Genomic DNA, 16,344 nt, shown 5'->3' with positions numbered 1-16,344 from the left:
AGCACAGATCCGATGTGAGTCTTCCCGGGCTCACCTTGGTGGCCGTGTTGGGCTGCGCTGCCTTGCTCAGCAGCAGGGCGGCCATGTGGGCGTGGCCCTCCTGGGCGGCGAGGTGCAGGGCGGTGACCCCCTGCTGGGTCAGGGTGTGGGGGAGGGCGCCGTGGCCCAGCAGCACCCCCGCCATCTCCAGCTGGTTCTTCTTGGCCGCGATGTGCAGCGGAGTGTAGCCGTTCTGTTAGGGGGGGTCAGAGTGTAAGGTCAGGGGTCACACACACTGACACACGGGGGGGTCAGAGTGTAAGGTCAGGGGTCACACACACTGACACACTGGGGGGTCAGAGTGTATGGTCAGGGGTCACACACACTGACACACGGGGGGGTCAGAGTGTAAGGTCAGGGGTCACACACACTGACACACTGGGGGGTCAGAGTGTATGGTCAGGGGTCACACACACTCTGACACACACTGACACACGGGGGGGTCAGAATGTAAGGTCAGGGGTCACACACACTGACACACTGGGGGGTCAGAGTGTAAGGTCAGGGGTCACACACACTGACACACTGGGGGGTCAGAGTGTAAGGTCAGGGGTCACACACACTCTGACACACACTGACACACTGACAATCTACTACACACACTGACACACTCTGACACACTACTACACACACTGACACACTGACACACTGACACACACTGACACACAGGCACACTGACACACACACACACTGACACACAGACACACAGACACACACTGACACACTGACACACTGACACACACTGACACACAGACACACAGGCACACTGACACACACACACACACTGACACACTGACACACAGACACACACTGACACACTGACACACACTGACACACAGACACACAGGCACACTGACACACACACACACTGACACACAGACACACACTGACACACTGACACACACTGACACACTGACACACACTGACACACAGACACACAGGCACACTGACACACACACACACACTGACACACTGACACACAGACACACACAGGCACACTGACACACACACACTGACACACTGACACACACACACACACTGACACACTGACACACAGACACACACTGACACACTGACACACACTGACACACTGACACACACTGACACACAGACACACAGGCACACTGACACACTGACACACAGACACACAGACACACACTGACACACTGACACACTGACACACTGACAATCTGACACACACTGACACACAGACACACACTGACACACTGACACACTGACACACACTGACACACACACTGACACACTGACACACACACACACACACTGACACACACTGACACACTGACACACACACTGACACACTGACACACACTGACACACTGACACACACTGACACACACACTGACACACTGACACACACTGACACACTGACACACACACTGACACACTGACACACAGACACACACAGACACACTGACACACAGACACACTGACACACAGACACACACAGACACACACTGACACACTGACACACTGACACACACACACTGACACACACTGACACACTGACACACTGACACACACACTGACACACTGACACACTACTACACACACTGACACACTAACACACTACTACACACACTGACACACTCCTACTCCTTGGTGAGTGGCTGAGTGTGGTTGTGAAGGATACTGTTCACTTGACATACATACGACACAGACACATGCAGACACAGGCACGCCCCCCCAAGGTCGTAGGGGGGACCCTCACCTTGGCGGTGGCGAGGGGCGATGCCCCCTTGTCCAGCAGCAGCAGCGCCACCTGTTGGTGGTCGTAGTGCGCGGCCACGTGCAGCGGGGTTAGGCCGTTCTGTGCAGAGCAGGTTAGCTTAGGTTAGCTTAGCGCTTAGCGGTTAGCTGCACTGACACCAGTCTGATGGACATGTTGTAAGTGATGTCATGAGGGTTACGAAGGTATGCATTATGTTTATATATCTAGAGGTACATAACAGAGAATGTGATATGTTGTGGTTATTCTATGTATATATATCTAGAGGTACGTAACAGAGAATGTTGTCTGTTGTGGTTATTCTATGTATATATATCTAGAGGTACGTAACAGAGAATGTGATATGTTGTGGTTATTCTATGTATATATATCTAGAGGTACATAACAGAGAATGTGATATGTTGTGGTTATTCTATGTATATATATCTAGAGGTACGTAACAGAGAATGTGATATGTTGTGGTTATTCTATGTATATATATCAGGAGATTCATCACAGGGGAACACCTGATCATTAGTGGACAATAGAACATGAAACACTTCAAAAGAGTTAAGGTGAAGGAATTTAAATTAACAGGATGTCTTTTCTCAGTATACAGTACTGTCAGTATTACAGTACTCTCAGTATTACAGTACTCTCAGTATACAGTACCCTCAGTATACAGTACTCTCAATATTACAGTATCCTCAGTATACAGTACTCTCAGTATACAGTACTCAGGAGGTCTGCTCTCAGTATACAGTACTCTCAGCACAGTACCCTCAGTATACAGTACTATCAGTATACAGTACTCTCAGTATACAGTACCCTCAGCATACAGTACCCTCAGTATACAGTACTCTCAGTATACAGTACTATCAGTATACAGTACCCTCAGTATACAGTACTTTCAGTATACAGTACTCTCAGTATACAGTACTCTCAGGATACAGTACCCTCAGTATACAGTACTCTCAGTATGCAGTACTTTCAGTATGCAGTACTCTCAGTATACAGTACTCTCAGTATACAGTACTCTCAGTGTACAGTACTCTCAGTATGCAGTACTCTCAGTATACAGTACTCTCAGTATACAGTACTCTCAGTGTACAGTACTCTCAGTATACAGTACTCTCAGTATACAGTACTCTCAGTGTACAGTACTCTCAGTATACAGTACTCTCAGTGTACAGTACTCTCAGTATGCAGTACTCTCAGTATACAGTACCCTCAGTATACAGTACTCTCAGTGTACAGTACTCTCAGTGTACAGTACTCTCAGTATACAGTACTCTCAGTATGCAGTACTCTCAGTATACAGTACTCTCAGTATACAGTACTCTCAGTATACAGTACTCTCAGTGTACAGTACTCTCAGTATACAGTACTCTCAGTGTACAGTACTCTCAGTATGCAGTACTCTCAGTATACAGTACTCTCAGTATACAGTACTCTCAGTGTACAGTACTCTCAGTATGCAGTACTCTCAGTATACAGTACTCTCAGTATACAGTACTCTCAGTGTACAGTACTCTCAGTGTACAGTACTCTCAGTATACAGTACTCTCAGTGTACAGTACTCTCAGTATACAGTACTCTCAGTATGCAGTACTCTCAGTATACAGTACTCTCAGTGTACAGTACTCTCAGTGTACAGTACTCTCAGTGTACAGTACTCTCAGTATGCAGTACTCTCAGTGTACAGTACTCTCAGTGTACAGTACTCTCAGTATACAGTACTCAGTATACAGTACTTCACTGTACGATGGAGGACCTGTGGGGGGGGTGATGTCACACCTTGCCCGCAGCATCGGGGGCGGCGCGTCGGGAGAGGAGCAGGGCGGCCAGGTCCAGACGGCCGTACTTAGAGGCGACGTGGAGCGGAGTGAACCCTTTCTGAGGAGGAGACAAGGAGACAAGGAGGAGCATGAGGAGAACACAGAATGAGGAGGCAAGGAGACAAGGAGACAAGGAGAAGGAGGAGCACAGACACTGAGGAGACAAGGAGACAAGGAGCACAGACACTGAGGCGACAAGGAGACAAGGAGAACAGACACTGAGGAGACAAGGAGAAGGAGGAGCACAGACACTGAGGAGTCAAGGAGACAAGGAGCACAGACACTGAGGAGACAAGGAGAAGGAGGAGCACAGACACTGAGGAGACAAGGAGACAAGGAGCACAGACACTGAGGCGACAAGGAGACAAGGAGAAGGAGGAGCACAGACACTGAGGAGACAAGGAGACAAGGAGCACAGACACTGAGGCGACAAGGAGACAAGGAGAACAGACACTGAGCCGACAAGGAGCACAGACACTGAGGCGACAAGGAGAAAAGGAGCAGACACTGAGGAGACAAGGAGAAGGAGGAGCACAGACACTGAGGAGTCAAGGAGACAAGGAGCACAGACACTGAGGAGACAAGGAGAAGGAGGAGCACAGACACTGAGGAGACAAGGAGACAAGGAGCACAGACACTGAGGCGACAAGGAGAAAAGGAGCACAGACACTGAGGAGACAAGGAGAAGGAGGAGCACAGACACTGAGGAGTCAAGGAGACAAGGAGCACAGACACTGAGGAGACAAGGAGAAGGAGGAGCACAGACACTGAGGAGACAAGGAGACAAGGAGCACAGACACTGAGGCGACAAGGAGACAAGGAGAACAGACACTGAGCCGACAAGGAGCACAGACACTGAGGCGACAAGGAGACAAGGAGCACAGACACTGAGGAGACAAGGAGACTAGGAGCACAGAGACTGAGGAGACAAGGAGACAAGGAGCACAGAGACTGAGGAGACAAGGAGACAAGGAGCACAGAGACTGAAGAGACAAGGAGACAAGGAGCACAGAGACTGAAGAGACAAGGAGACAAGGAGCATGAGGAGACAAGGAGCATGAGGAACACAGAGACTGATGAGACAAGGAGACAAGGGGACAAGGAGCAGGAGGAGCACAGACACTGAGGAAGGAAGGAAGGAAGCATGTTGTCTTGTTTCCTCGACATGCTTTCTGAACCGCACTTCATATTCCTGCCACCAGAGGGCGGAATGAACACGCTTGGTGAAACATCAGCCGAGTCATGTGACTGTGGCGGTCACATGACCGGGTGTTTACCAGACTACCCAGCCCTTCTTTTGTCTGCTGATGGTTGAGAGCTAAAGGGAAACGCACGGCCCGGAGTAGGGAGTGGTTTAGACGCACACAGCGATACAAGAGACAATAATATAATATAATACATATAATGAAGATATCAATGAATAAAGAAACACATTATAACAAAGACATCAATTAATAAAGACACACAATATGACAAAGACATCAATTAATAAAGATACACGTTATAACAAAGACATCAATTAATAAAGACATCAGAATGAACAGCCTGTTTGGACACCTGTCTGTCTGGCACAGAGAGGGTTAGGGTTAGACCTGTGTCTGGGGGTCCTGGTCAGACCTGTGTCTGGGGGTCCTGGTCAGACCTGTGTCTGGGGGTCCTGGTCAGACCTGTGTCTGGGGGTCCTGGTCAGACCTGTGTCTGGGGGTCCTGGTCAGACCTGTGTCTGGGGGTCCTGGTCAGACTGTGTCTGGGGTTCCGGTACCTTGGTGGCCATGGAGTGCGAGGCCCCGGCCTCCAGCAGCACGGAGGCAGTCTCCAGCTGGCCCTCGCGGGCGGAGATGTGCAGGGGGGTGTGGCCGTTGGCGGTGGGCGCGTCGGGGTGCGCCATGTGCTGCAGCAGCAGCTGCACAATCTCCGTCTTCCCCAGACGGGCGGCGATGTGGAGCGGAGTCTGGTCCTCCTGGAGCCACAAGGAGGCCTCATCTTCATCATCATCACCATCATCATCATCATCATCACCACCATCACCATCATCACCATCATCATCATCATCATCATCATCATCATCATCACCATCATCATCACCACCATCACCATCATCACCATCATCATCACCATCACCACCATCACCATCATCACCATCATCATCACCACCATCACCACCATCATCATCATCACCATCATCATCATCATTATCACCATCACCACCATCACCACCATCATCATCATCACCATCACCATCATCATCATCATCATCATCATCATCATCATCACCACCATCACCATCATCATCACCACCATCACCATCACCACCATCATCATCATCATCACCATCATCACCATCATCAACATCATCATCATCACCATCACCCGATCATCATCATCACCACCATCACCACCATCACCACCACCATCATCATCATCATCATCATCATCACCATCATCATCATCATCATCATCACCACCATCACCATCATCACCATCATCATCACCACCATCACCATCACCACCATCATCATCATCATCACCATCATCACCATCATCAACATCATCATCATCACCATCACCCGATCATCATCATCATCACCATCACCACCATCATCATCATCATCATCATCACCATCACCACCATCATCATCATCATCATCATCACCATCACCACCATCATCATCATCATCATCATCACCATCATCACCATCATCAACATCATCATCATCATCACCATCACCCGATCATCATCATCATCAGCATCACCACCATCATCATCATCATCATCATCATTATCACCACCATCATCATCACCACCATCATCATCATCACCATCATCATCGTCATATGTCGAGTAATTACGAGGAATATAACAGTGTTTGTGGGGTCGTTGGGTCGAGGGGTCATGGGGTCTTGGGGTTGCGGGGTCGTGGGATAGTGGGGTCGTGAGTCCGTGGGGTCAGGGGGCGCGGGGTCGCAGGGTCACGGGGTCGGGGGGTCACAGAGTTGTGGGGTCAGGGGTCATGAGGTTGCGGGGTCGCAGGGTTGCGGGGTCGCAGGGTCGTGGAGTCGCGAGGTCACAGGGTCGGGGGTCGTGGGGTCACTGGGTCGTAGGGTCGTGGGGTCACAGGGTCGTGGGGTCACGGGGTCGTTGGGTCGGGGGTCGTGGGGTCGCAGGGTCGGGGATCGCGTGGTCGTGAGGTTGTAAGGTGGCGGGGGTTAGAGGGTCGTACCCTGGCTCTGGCATCCACCATTGCTCCGTTCCTCAGCAGGCAGCGCACCACCTCCACCTGGCCGGCCCGTGCTGCCATGTGGAGGGCCGTCTCCCCCCGCTGCACACAGAGCACACATCAGCACCTCCCCCTGACGGGTCACATGGTCACTACCTCCTCCTGACTGGTCACTACCTCCTAATGATTGGTCACATGGATCACTATCTCTTCCTTATTGGTCAGATTGATCAGAACCTCTTCCTGGTTCGTTAATAGCTGTGTGAGTGTGTGGGTGTGTGGGTGTGTGCTTTAGGCTCACGATGTTGCTGATATCGGCGGAGGCTCCGTTCTGCAGCAGCAGCAGGACGATGTTCAGGTGGCCCATGAAGGCCGCCACGTGGACCGGGGTCAGACCCGACTGAAACACACACACACACACGCACAGAGGAGAGAGGCACACTGTGAGACAGCATGAGCAGGACGGGGAGCAGAGTTGAGACGCTGGTGGATAAACTCTGAGGCCCATGGTCAGGATGAGTCCCCAGCAACAGGATTGCAGAGGCAGAAACAGCAGTAAGCTACTGTCACTATCACTGTCACCATCAACACTATCAGTCACCATCAACACCATCACTGTCACCATCAACTCTATCACTGTCACCATCAACACTATCACTGTCACCATCAACACCATCACTGTCACCATCAACTCTATCACTGTCACCATCAACACTATCACTGTCACCATCAACACTATCACTGTCACCATCAACACTATCACTGTCACCATCAACACTATCACTGTCACCATCAACACTATCACTGTCACCATCAACACTATCACTGTCACCATCAACACTATCACTGTCACCATCAACACTATCACTGTCACCATCAACACTATCACTGTCACCATCAACACTATCACTGTCACCATCAACACTATCACTGTCACCATCAACACTATCACTGTCACCATCAACACTATCACTGTCACCATCAACACTATCACTGTCACCATCAACACTATCACTGTCACCATCAACACTATCACTGTCACCATCAACACTATCACTGTCACCATCAACACTATCACTGTCACCATCAACACTATCACTGTCCCCATCAACACCATCACTGTCACTGTCACCATCAACACTATCACTGTCACCATCAACACTATCACTGTCACCATCAACACTATCACTGTCACCATCAACACCATCACTGTCACCATCACTGTCACCATCAACACTATCACTGTCACCATCAACACTATCACTGTCACCATCAACACTATCACTGTCACCATCAACACTATCACTGTCACCATCAACACTATCACTGTCACCATCAACACTATCACTGTCACCATCAACACTATCACTGTCACCATCAACACTATCACTGTCACCATCAACACTATCACTGTCACCATCAACACTATCACTGTCACCATCAACACTATCACTGTCACCATCAACACCATCACTGTCACCATCAACACTATCACTGTCACCATCAACACTATCACTGTCACCATCAACACTATCACTGTCACCATCAACACTATCACTGTCACCATCAACACTATCACTGTCACCATCAACACTATCACTGTCACCATCAACACTATCACTGTCACCATCAACACTATCACTGTCACCATCACTGTCACCATCAACACTATCACTGTCACCATCAACACTATCACTGTCACCATCAACACTATCACTGTCACCATCAACACTATCACTGTCACCATCAACACTATCACTGTCACCATCAACACTATCACTGTCACCATCAACACTATCACTGTCACCATCAACACTATCACTGTCCCCATCAACACTATCACTGTCACCATCAACACTATCACTGTCACCATCAACACTATCACTGTCACCATCACTGTCACCATCAACACTATCACTGTCACCATCACTGTCACCATCACTGTCACCATCAACACTATCACTGTCACCATCACTGTCACCATCAACACTATCACTGTCACCATCACTGTCACCATCACTGTCACCATCACTGTCACCATCAACACTATCACTGTCACCATCACTGTCACCATCACTGTCACCATCAACACTATCACTGTCACCATCACTGTCACCATCAACACTATCACTGTCACCATCAACACTATCACTGTCACCATCAACACTATCACTGTCACCATCAACACTATCACTGTCACCATCACTGTCACCATCAACACTATCACTGTCACCATCAACACTATCACTGTCACCATCACTGTCACCATCAACACTATCACTGTCACCATCACTGTCACCATCACTGTCACCATCAACACTATCACTGTCACCATCAACACCATCACTGTCACCATCAACACTATCACTGTCACCATCAACACTATCACTGTCACCATCAACACTATCACTGTCACCATCAACACCATCACTGTCACCATCAACACTATCACTGTCACCATCAACACTATCACTGTCACCATCACTGTCACCATCAACACTATCACTGTCACCATCAACACTATCACTGTCACCATCAACACTATCACTGTCACCATCAACACTATCACTGTCACCATCAACACTATCACTGTCATCATCAACACTATCACTGTCACCATCAACACTATCACTGTCACCATCAACACTATCACTGTCACCATCAACACTATCACTGTCACCATCAACACCATCACTGTCACCATCAACACTATCACTGTCACCATCAACACTATCACTGTCACCATCAACACTATCACTGTCACCATCAACACTATCACTGTCACCATCAACACTATCACTGTCACCATCAACACTATCACTGTCACCATCAACACTATCACTGTCCCCATCAACACCATCACTGTCCCCATCAACACCATCACTATCACTGTCACCATCAACACTATCACTGTCACCATCAACACAATCACCATCAACACTATCACTGTCACCATCAACACTATCACTGTCACCATCAACACTATCACTGTCACCATCAACACTATCACTGTCACCATCAACACTATCACTGTCACCATCAACACTATCACTGTCACCATCAACACTATCACTGTCACCATCAACACTATCACTGTCACCATCAACACTATCACTGTCACCATCAACACTATCACTGTCACCATCAACACTATCACTGTCACCATCAACACTATCACTGTCACCATCAACACTATCACTGTCACCATCAACACTATCACTGTCACCATCAACACTATCACTGTCACCATCAACACTATCACTGTCACCATCAACACTATCACTGTCACCATCAACACCATCACTGTCACCATCAACACCATCACTGTCACCATCAACACTATCACTGTCACCATCAACACTATCACTGTCATCATCAACACTATCACTGTCACCATCAACACTATCACTGTCACCATCAACACTATCACTGTCACCATCAACACTATCACTGTCACCATCAACACTATCACTGTCACCATCAACACTATCACTGTCCCCATCAACACCATCACTGTCCCCATCAACACCATCACTATCACTGTCACCATCAACACTATCACTGTCCCCATCAACACCATCACTGTCACTGTCACCATCAACACTATCACTGTCACCATCAACACTATCACTGTCACCATCAACACTATCACTGTCACCATCAACACTATCACTGTCACCATCAACACTATCACTGTCCCCATCAACACCATCACTGTCACTGTCACCATCAACACTATCACTGTCACCATCAACACTATCACTGTCACCATCAACACTATCACTGTCACCATCAACACTATCACTGTCACCATCAACACTATCACTGTCACCATCAACACTATCACTGTCACCATCAACACTATCACTGTCACCATCAACACTATCACTGTCACCATCAACACTATCACTGTCACCATCAACACTATCACTGTCACCATCAACACTATCACTGTCACCATCAACACTATCACTGTCACCATCAACTCTATCACTGTCACCATCAACACTATCACTGTCACCATCAACACTATCACTGTCACCATCAACACTATCACTGTCACCATCAACACTATCACTGTCACCATCAACACTATCACTGTCATCATCAACACTATCACTGTCACCATCAACACTATCACTGTCACCATCAACACTATCACTGTCCCCATCAACACCATCACTGTCACTGTCACCATCAACACTATCACTGTCACCATCAACACAATCACCATCAACACTATCACTGTCACCATCAACACTATCACTGTCACCATCAACACTATCACTGTCACCATCAACACTATCACTATCACCATCAACACTATCACTGTCACCATCAACACTATCACTGTCACCATCAACACTATCACTGTCACCATCAACACTATCACTGTCACCATCAACACTATCACTGTCACCATCAACACCATCACTGTCACCATCAACACTATCACTGTCACCATCAACACTATCACTGTCACCATCAACACTATCACTGTCACCATCAACACTATCACTGTCACCATCAACACTATCACTGTCACCATCAACACTATCACTGTCACCATCAACACTATCACTGTCACCATCAACACTATCACTGTCACCATCAACACTATCACTGTCACCATCAACACCATCACTGTCACCATCAACACTATCACTGTCACCATCAACACTATCACTGTCACCATCAACACTATCACTGTCACCATCAACACTATCACTGTCACCATCAACACTATCACTGTCACCATCAACACTATCACTGTCACCATCACTGTCACCATCAACACTATCACTGTCACCATCAACACTATCACTGTCACCATCAACACTATCACTGTCACCATCAACACTATCACTGTCACCATCAACACTATCACTGTCACCATCAACACTATCACTGTCACCATCAACACTATCACTGTCACCATCAACACTATCACTGTCACCATCAACACTATCACTGTCACCATCAACACTATCAGTCACCATCAACACTATCACTGTCACCATCAACACTATCACCATCAACACTATCACTGTCACCATCAACACTATGAGGTCTCCTCCCCACTGGACGTGCCTGAAACACATCCCAAGGAAGGCGCCCAGTGGGCATCCTTACCAGATGCCCGAACCACCTCAGCTGACTCCTTTCTAAGTAAAGGAGCAGCGGCTCTAATCCGAGTTCCTCACAGATGGCTGAGCTTCTCACCCTATCCCTAAGGGAGACGCCAACCACCCTTCTGAGAAAACTCATCTCGGCCGCTTGTACCCGCGATCTCGTCCTTTCGGTCATCACCCAGCCCTCATGACCATAGGTGAGGATAGGAACGAAGATCGACCGGTAGATCGAGAGCTTTGCCTTGCGGCTCAGCTCTCTTTTCGTTACAACGGTGCGGTAAAGCGAACGCAATACCGCCCCCGCTGCTCCGATTCTCCGGCCAATCTCACGTTCCATAGTACCCTCACTCGCGAAACAGACCCCGAGGTACTTGAACTCCTTCACTTGGGCAAAGGACTCATTTCCTACCCGGAGTAAGCAATCCATCGGTTTCCTGCTAAGAGTCATGGCCTCAGATTTAGCGGTGCTGATCCTCATCCCAGCCGCTTCACACTCGGCCGCCAGCCGATCCAGTGAGTGCTGAAGGTCACAGGCCGATGATCCCATGAGGACCACATCATCTGCAAAAAGCAGTGACGAGATCCTCAGGCCACCGAACTGCAACCCCTCCACACCACGACTACGCCTCGATATCCTGTCCATGTATATCACAAACAGGATTGGTGACAAGGCGCAGCCCTGGCGGAGCCCAGCACCCACCGAGAACGAAACTGACTGGCTGGCCCTCAAATAAAATGAATTATTATTATTATTACAATCAACACTACCAGAGTCTCCATCAGGGCACGCTCAGAGGCTACAGGTACACACACACACACACACACACACACACACACACACACACACACACACATACAGATACACGCTCACACACACCCACCCCTCCTACCTCTGTGATGGCCTGGATGGAGGCTCCGTACTTCACCAGCAGCTCCATCACCTTCACCCGGTTCTTCTTGCAGGCGATGTGCAGTGGCGTGAATCCGTTCTGCGGGTCAACAGAGCAATACCGAGTGAGGGTCCAGGACATCCCATCATGCCCCCTGCTCCCCCTATCGGGACATCCCATCATGCCCCCTGCTCCCCCTACCGGGACATCCCATCATGCACCCTGCTCCCCCTACCGGGACGTCCCATCATGCACCCTGCTCCCCCTACCGGGACGTCCCATGATGCCCCCGCTCCCCCTACCGGGACATCCCATCATGCACCCTGCTCCCCCTACCGGGACGTCCCATCATGCACCCTGCTCCCCCTACCGGGACGTCCCATGATGCACCCTGCTCCCCCTACCGGGACATCCCATCATGCACCCTGCTCCCCCTACCGGGACGTCCCATGATGCACCCTGCTCCCCCTACCGGGACGTCCCATGATGCCCCTGCTCCTCCTACCGGGACGTCCCATGATGCACCCTGCTCCCCCTACCGGGACGTCCCATCATGCACCCTGCTCCCCCTACCGGGACGTCCCATGATGCCCCTGCTCCCCCTACCGGGACATCCCATGATGCCCCCTGGTCCCCCTACCGGGACGTCCCATGATGCACCCTGCTCCCCCTACCGGGACGTCCCATGATGCCCCCGCTCCCCCTACCGGGACGTCCCATGATGCCCCCGCTCCCCCTACCGGGACGTCCCATGATGCACCCTGCTCCCCCTACCGGGACGTCCCATGATGCACCCTGCTCCCCCTACCGGGACGTCCCATGATGCACCCTGCTCCCCCTACCGGGACGTCCCATGATGCACCCTGCTCCCCCTACCGGGACGTCCCATGATGCCCCCGCTCCCCGCCCTACCAGCGCCCTGGCGTTGGGGTCGGCCCTCTGGTCCAGCAGCAGCTTGGTGACGCGGTAGTGGCCGCAGTGCGCCGCCACGTGCAGGGCGGTCAGGTAGTCCAGGGTGACGTCGTCCACTGGGGCGGCGTGCTGCAGCAGGTGCTTCACACAGTCCACGTGGTCGCCCTGCGCCGCCATGTGAAGGGGGGACAGGCCGTTCTGGGGAGGGGCAGGAGGGTTAGCCATGGACGGAGAGGCTCCCTGAACCCTAACCCCAGCCCCAGCCCTAACCCTAACCCTAACCCCGGTACCCCAGGCCCCCTGCAGCTCAGAGAGGGACCCCTTCATACTGGGTCTACAGCGGCTCTGGATTGACCAGGAGGCGTGGGACCGGGGTCTCAGGGACCAGGACCATCAGGGACCAGGACCATCAGGGACCAGGACCATCAGGGACCAGAACCATCAGGGACCAGGTCCCTCAGGGACCAGGACCCTCAGGGACCAGGACCATCAGGGACTAGGACCCTCAGGGACCAGGACCCTCAGGGACCAGGACCATCAGGGACCAGGACTGGGTCTCTGGGACCAGGACCATCAGGGACCAGGACCATCAGGGACCAGGACCATCAGGGACCAGGACCATCAGGGACCAGGACTGGGTCTCTGGGACCAGGAACATCAGGGACCAGGACCATCAGGGATCAGGACTGGGTCTCTGGGACCAGGACCATCAGGGACCAGGACCATCAGGGACCAGGACTATCAGGGACCAGGACCAACAGGGACCAGGACCATCAGGGACCAGGACTGGGTCTCTGGGACCAGGACCATCAGGGACCAGGACTGGGTTTCTGAGACCAGGACCGGGGTGAGGACCTTGATCTGGGCCGGGTGTATCTGGTATTTGGTACACCAGGGTCTATCTGGACCGGTACCAGGGTATCTGGGACCAGTGTCTGTCTGTCTATCAGTACCTTGGGTTAGCGTGGGTTAGGGCTAGGACTGGGGGCTAGGGTTAGGTCTAGGGTTAGGGCTAGGGTTAGGGCTGGGGGTTAGGGCTAGGACTGGGGGTTAGGGTTAGGGCTAGGGCTAGGGCTAGGGTTAGGTCTAGGGATTAGGGTTAGGGGGTACCTTGGTGCGGGCCAGCATGGGGGCTCCTCTCTCCAGCAGCAGCTCCACCGCCGGGTCGTGACCGCTCCGCGCCGCACAGTGGAGGGGGGTCAGCCCGTCCTGGAGACACACACACACCAAGCACACACACACACACACACACACACACACCAAGCACACACACACACACGCAGACACACACAAACACCAAGCACACACAGACACACAGACACACACACACACACGCACACATATTGGAGAGGAGTTAGACCGTCCTGGAGACACACACCCACGTACACACGCACATAGGCACACAAACACACACAGTGACCCACACATACACACACATGCACACAGACAAACAGCTCCACACAGACCAACACACATACACACACACACATACACACACACACACACACACACACACACACACACACACAAAGACGCACACCCCCAGACCCACTCTGACCCCCAGACCCACTCTGACCCACTCTGACCCCAGACCCACTCTGACCCCCAGACCCACTCTGACCCCCAGACCCACTCTGACCCCCAGACCCACTCTGACCCCCAGACCCACTCTGACCCACAGACCCACTCTGACCCCAGAACCACTCTGACCCACTCTGACCCCCAGACCCACTCTGACCCACTCTGACCCCCAGACCCACTCTGACCCCCAGACCCACTCTGACCCACTCTGACCCCCAGACCCACTCTGATCCAGACCCACTCTGACCCCCAGACCCACTCTGACCCACTCTGACCCCCAGACCCACTCTGACCCCCAGACCCACTCTGACCCACTCTGACCCACTCTGACCCCAGAACCACTCTGATCCAGACCCACTCTGACCCAGACCCACTCTGACCCCCAGACCCACTCTGACCCCCAGACCCACTCTGACCCCCAGACCCACTCTGACCCAGACCCACTCTGACCCCCAGACCCACTCTGACCCAGACCCACTCTGACCCCCAGACCCACTCTGACCCCCAGACCCACTCTGATCCAGACCCACTCTGACCCCAGACCCACTCTGATCCAGACCCACTCTGACCCCAGACCCACTCTGACCCCAGACCCACTCTGACCCCCAGACCCACTCTGACCCCCAGACCCACTCTGACCCACTCTGACCCCAGACCCACTCTGACCCCCAGACCCACTCTGACCCCCAGACCCACTCTGACCCCCAGACCCACTCTGACCCCCAGACCCACTCTGACCCACTCTGACCCACTCTGACCCCAGACCCACTCTGACCCCCAGACCCACTCTGACCCAGACCCACTCTGACCCCCAGACCCACTCTGACCCCCAGACCCACTCTGACCCCCAGACCCACTCTGACCCAGACCCACTCTGACCCCCAGACCCACTCTGACCCAGACCCACTCTGACCCCCAGACCCACTCTGACCCCCAGACCCACTCTGATCCAGACCCACTCTGACCCCAGACCCACTCTGACCCCCAGACCCACTCTGACCCCCA

General features: G+C 51.7%; 1 protein-coding gene across 14 annotated transcripts in view; it reads right to left on the bottom strand.

Moving 5' to 3' along the window:
* Positions 1 to 16,344, bottom strand: part of ank2b (ankyrin 2b, neuronal) — a 141,862-nt gene that overhangs the window by 53,212 nt on the left and 72,306 nt on the right. For all 14 annotated transcript variants that reach the window (XR_009522614.1, XM_060035477.1, XM_060035485.1 and 11 more), the window contains 9 exons: positions 14,869 to 14,967; positions 13,759 to 13,956; positions 12,847 to 12,945; positions 7,126 to 7,224; positions 6,828 to 6,926; positions 5,369 to 5,566; positions 3,566 to 3,664; positions 1,772 to 1,870; positions 35 to 232 (listed from right to left, as the gene is read on the bottom strand). Coding sequence is in view for 13 of the 14 variants with exons in the window: in XM_060035477.1 (XP_059891460.1) it covers positions 35 to 232; positions 1,772 to 1,870; positions 3,566 to 3,664; positions 5,369 to 5,566; positions 6,828 to 6,926; positions 7,126 to 7,224; positions 12,847 to 12,945; positions 13,759 to 13,956; positions 14,869 to 14,967 (1,188 nt within the window). In the remaining variant the exon portion in view is untranslated. The remainder of the gene's footprint in view (positions 1 to 34; positions 233 to 1,771; positions 1,871 to 3,565; positions 3,665 to 5,368; positions 5,567 to 6,827; positions 6,927 to 7,125; positions 7,225 to 12,846; positions 12,946 to 13,758; positions 13,957 to 14,868; positions 14,968 to 16,344) is intronic.

Source organism: Gadus macrocephalus, chromosome 17, assembly GCF_031168955.1.
Source record: "Gadus macrocephalus chromosome 17, ASM3116895v1".
Lineage (NCBI taxonomy): Eukaryota > Metazoa > Chordata > Actinopteri > Gadiformes > Gadidae > Gadus > Gadus macrocephalus.
The sequence above is the reverse complement of the archived record's forward strand: the minus strand, read 5'-3'. Positions and strand labels throughout refer to the sequence as shown.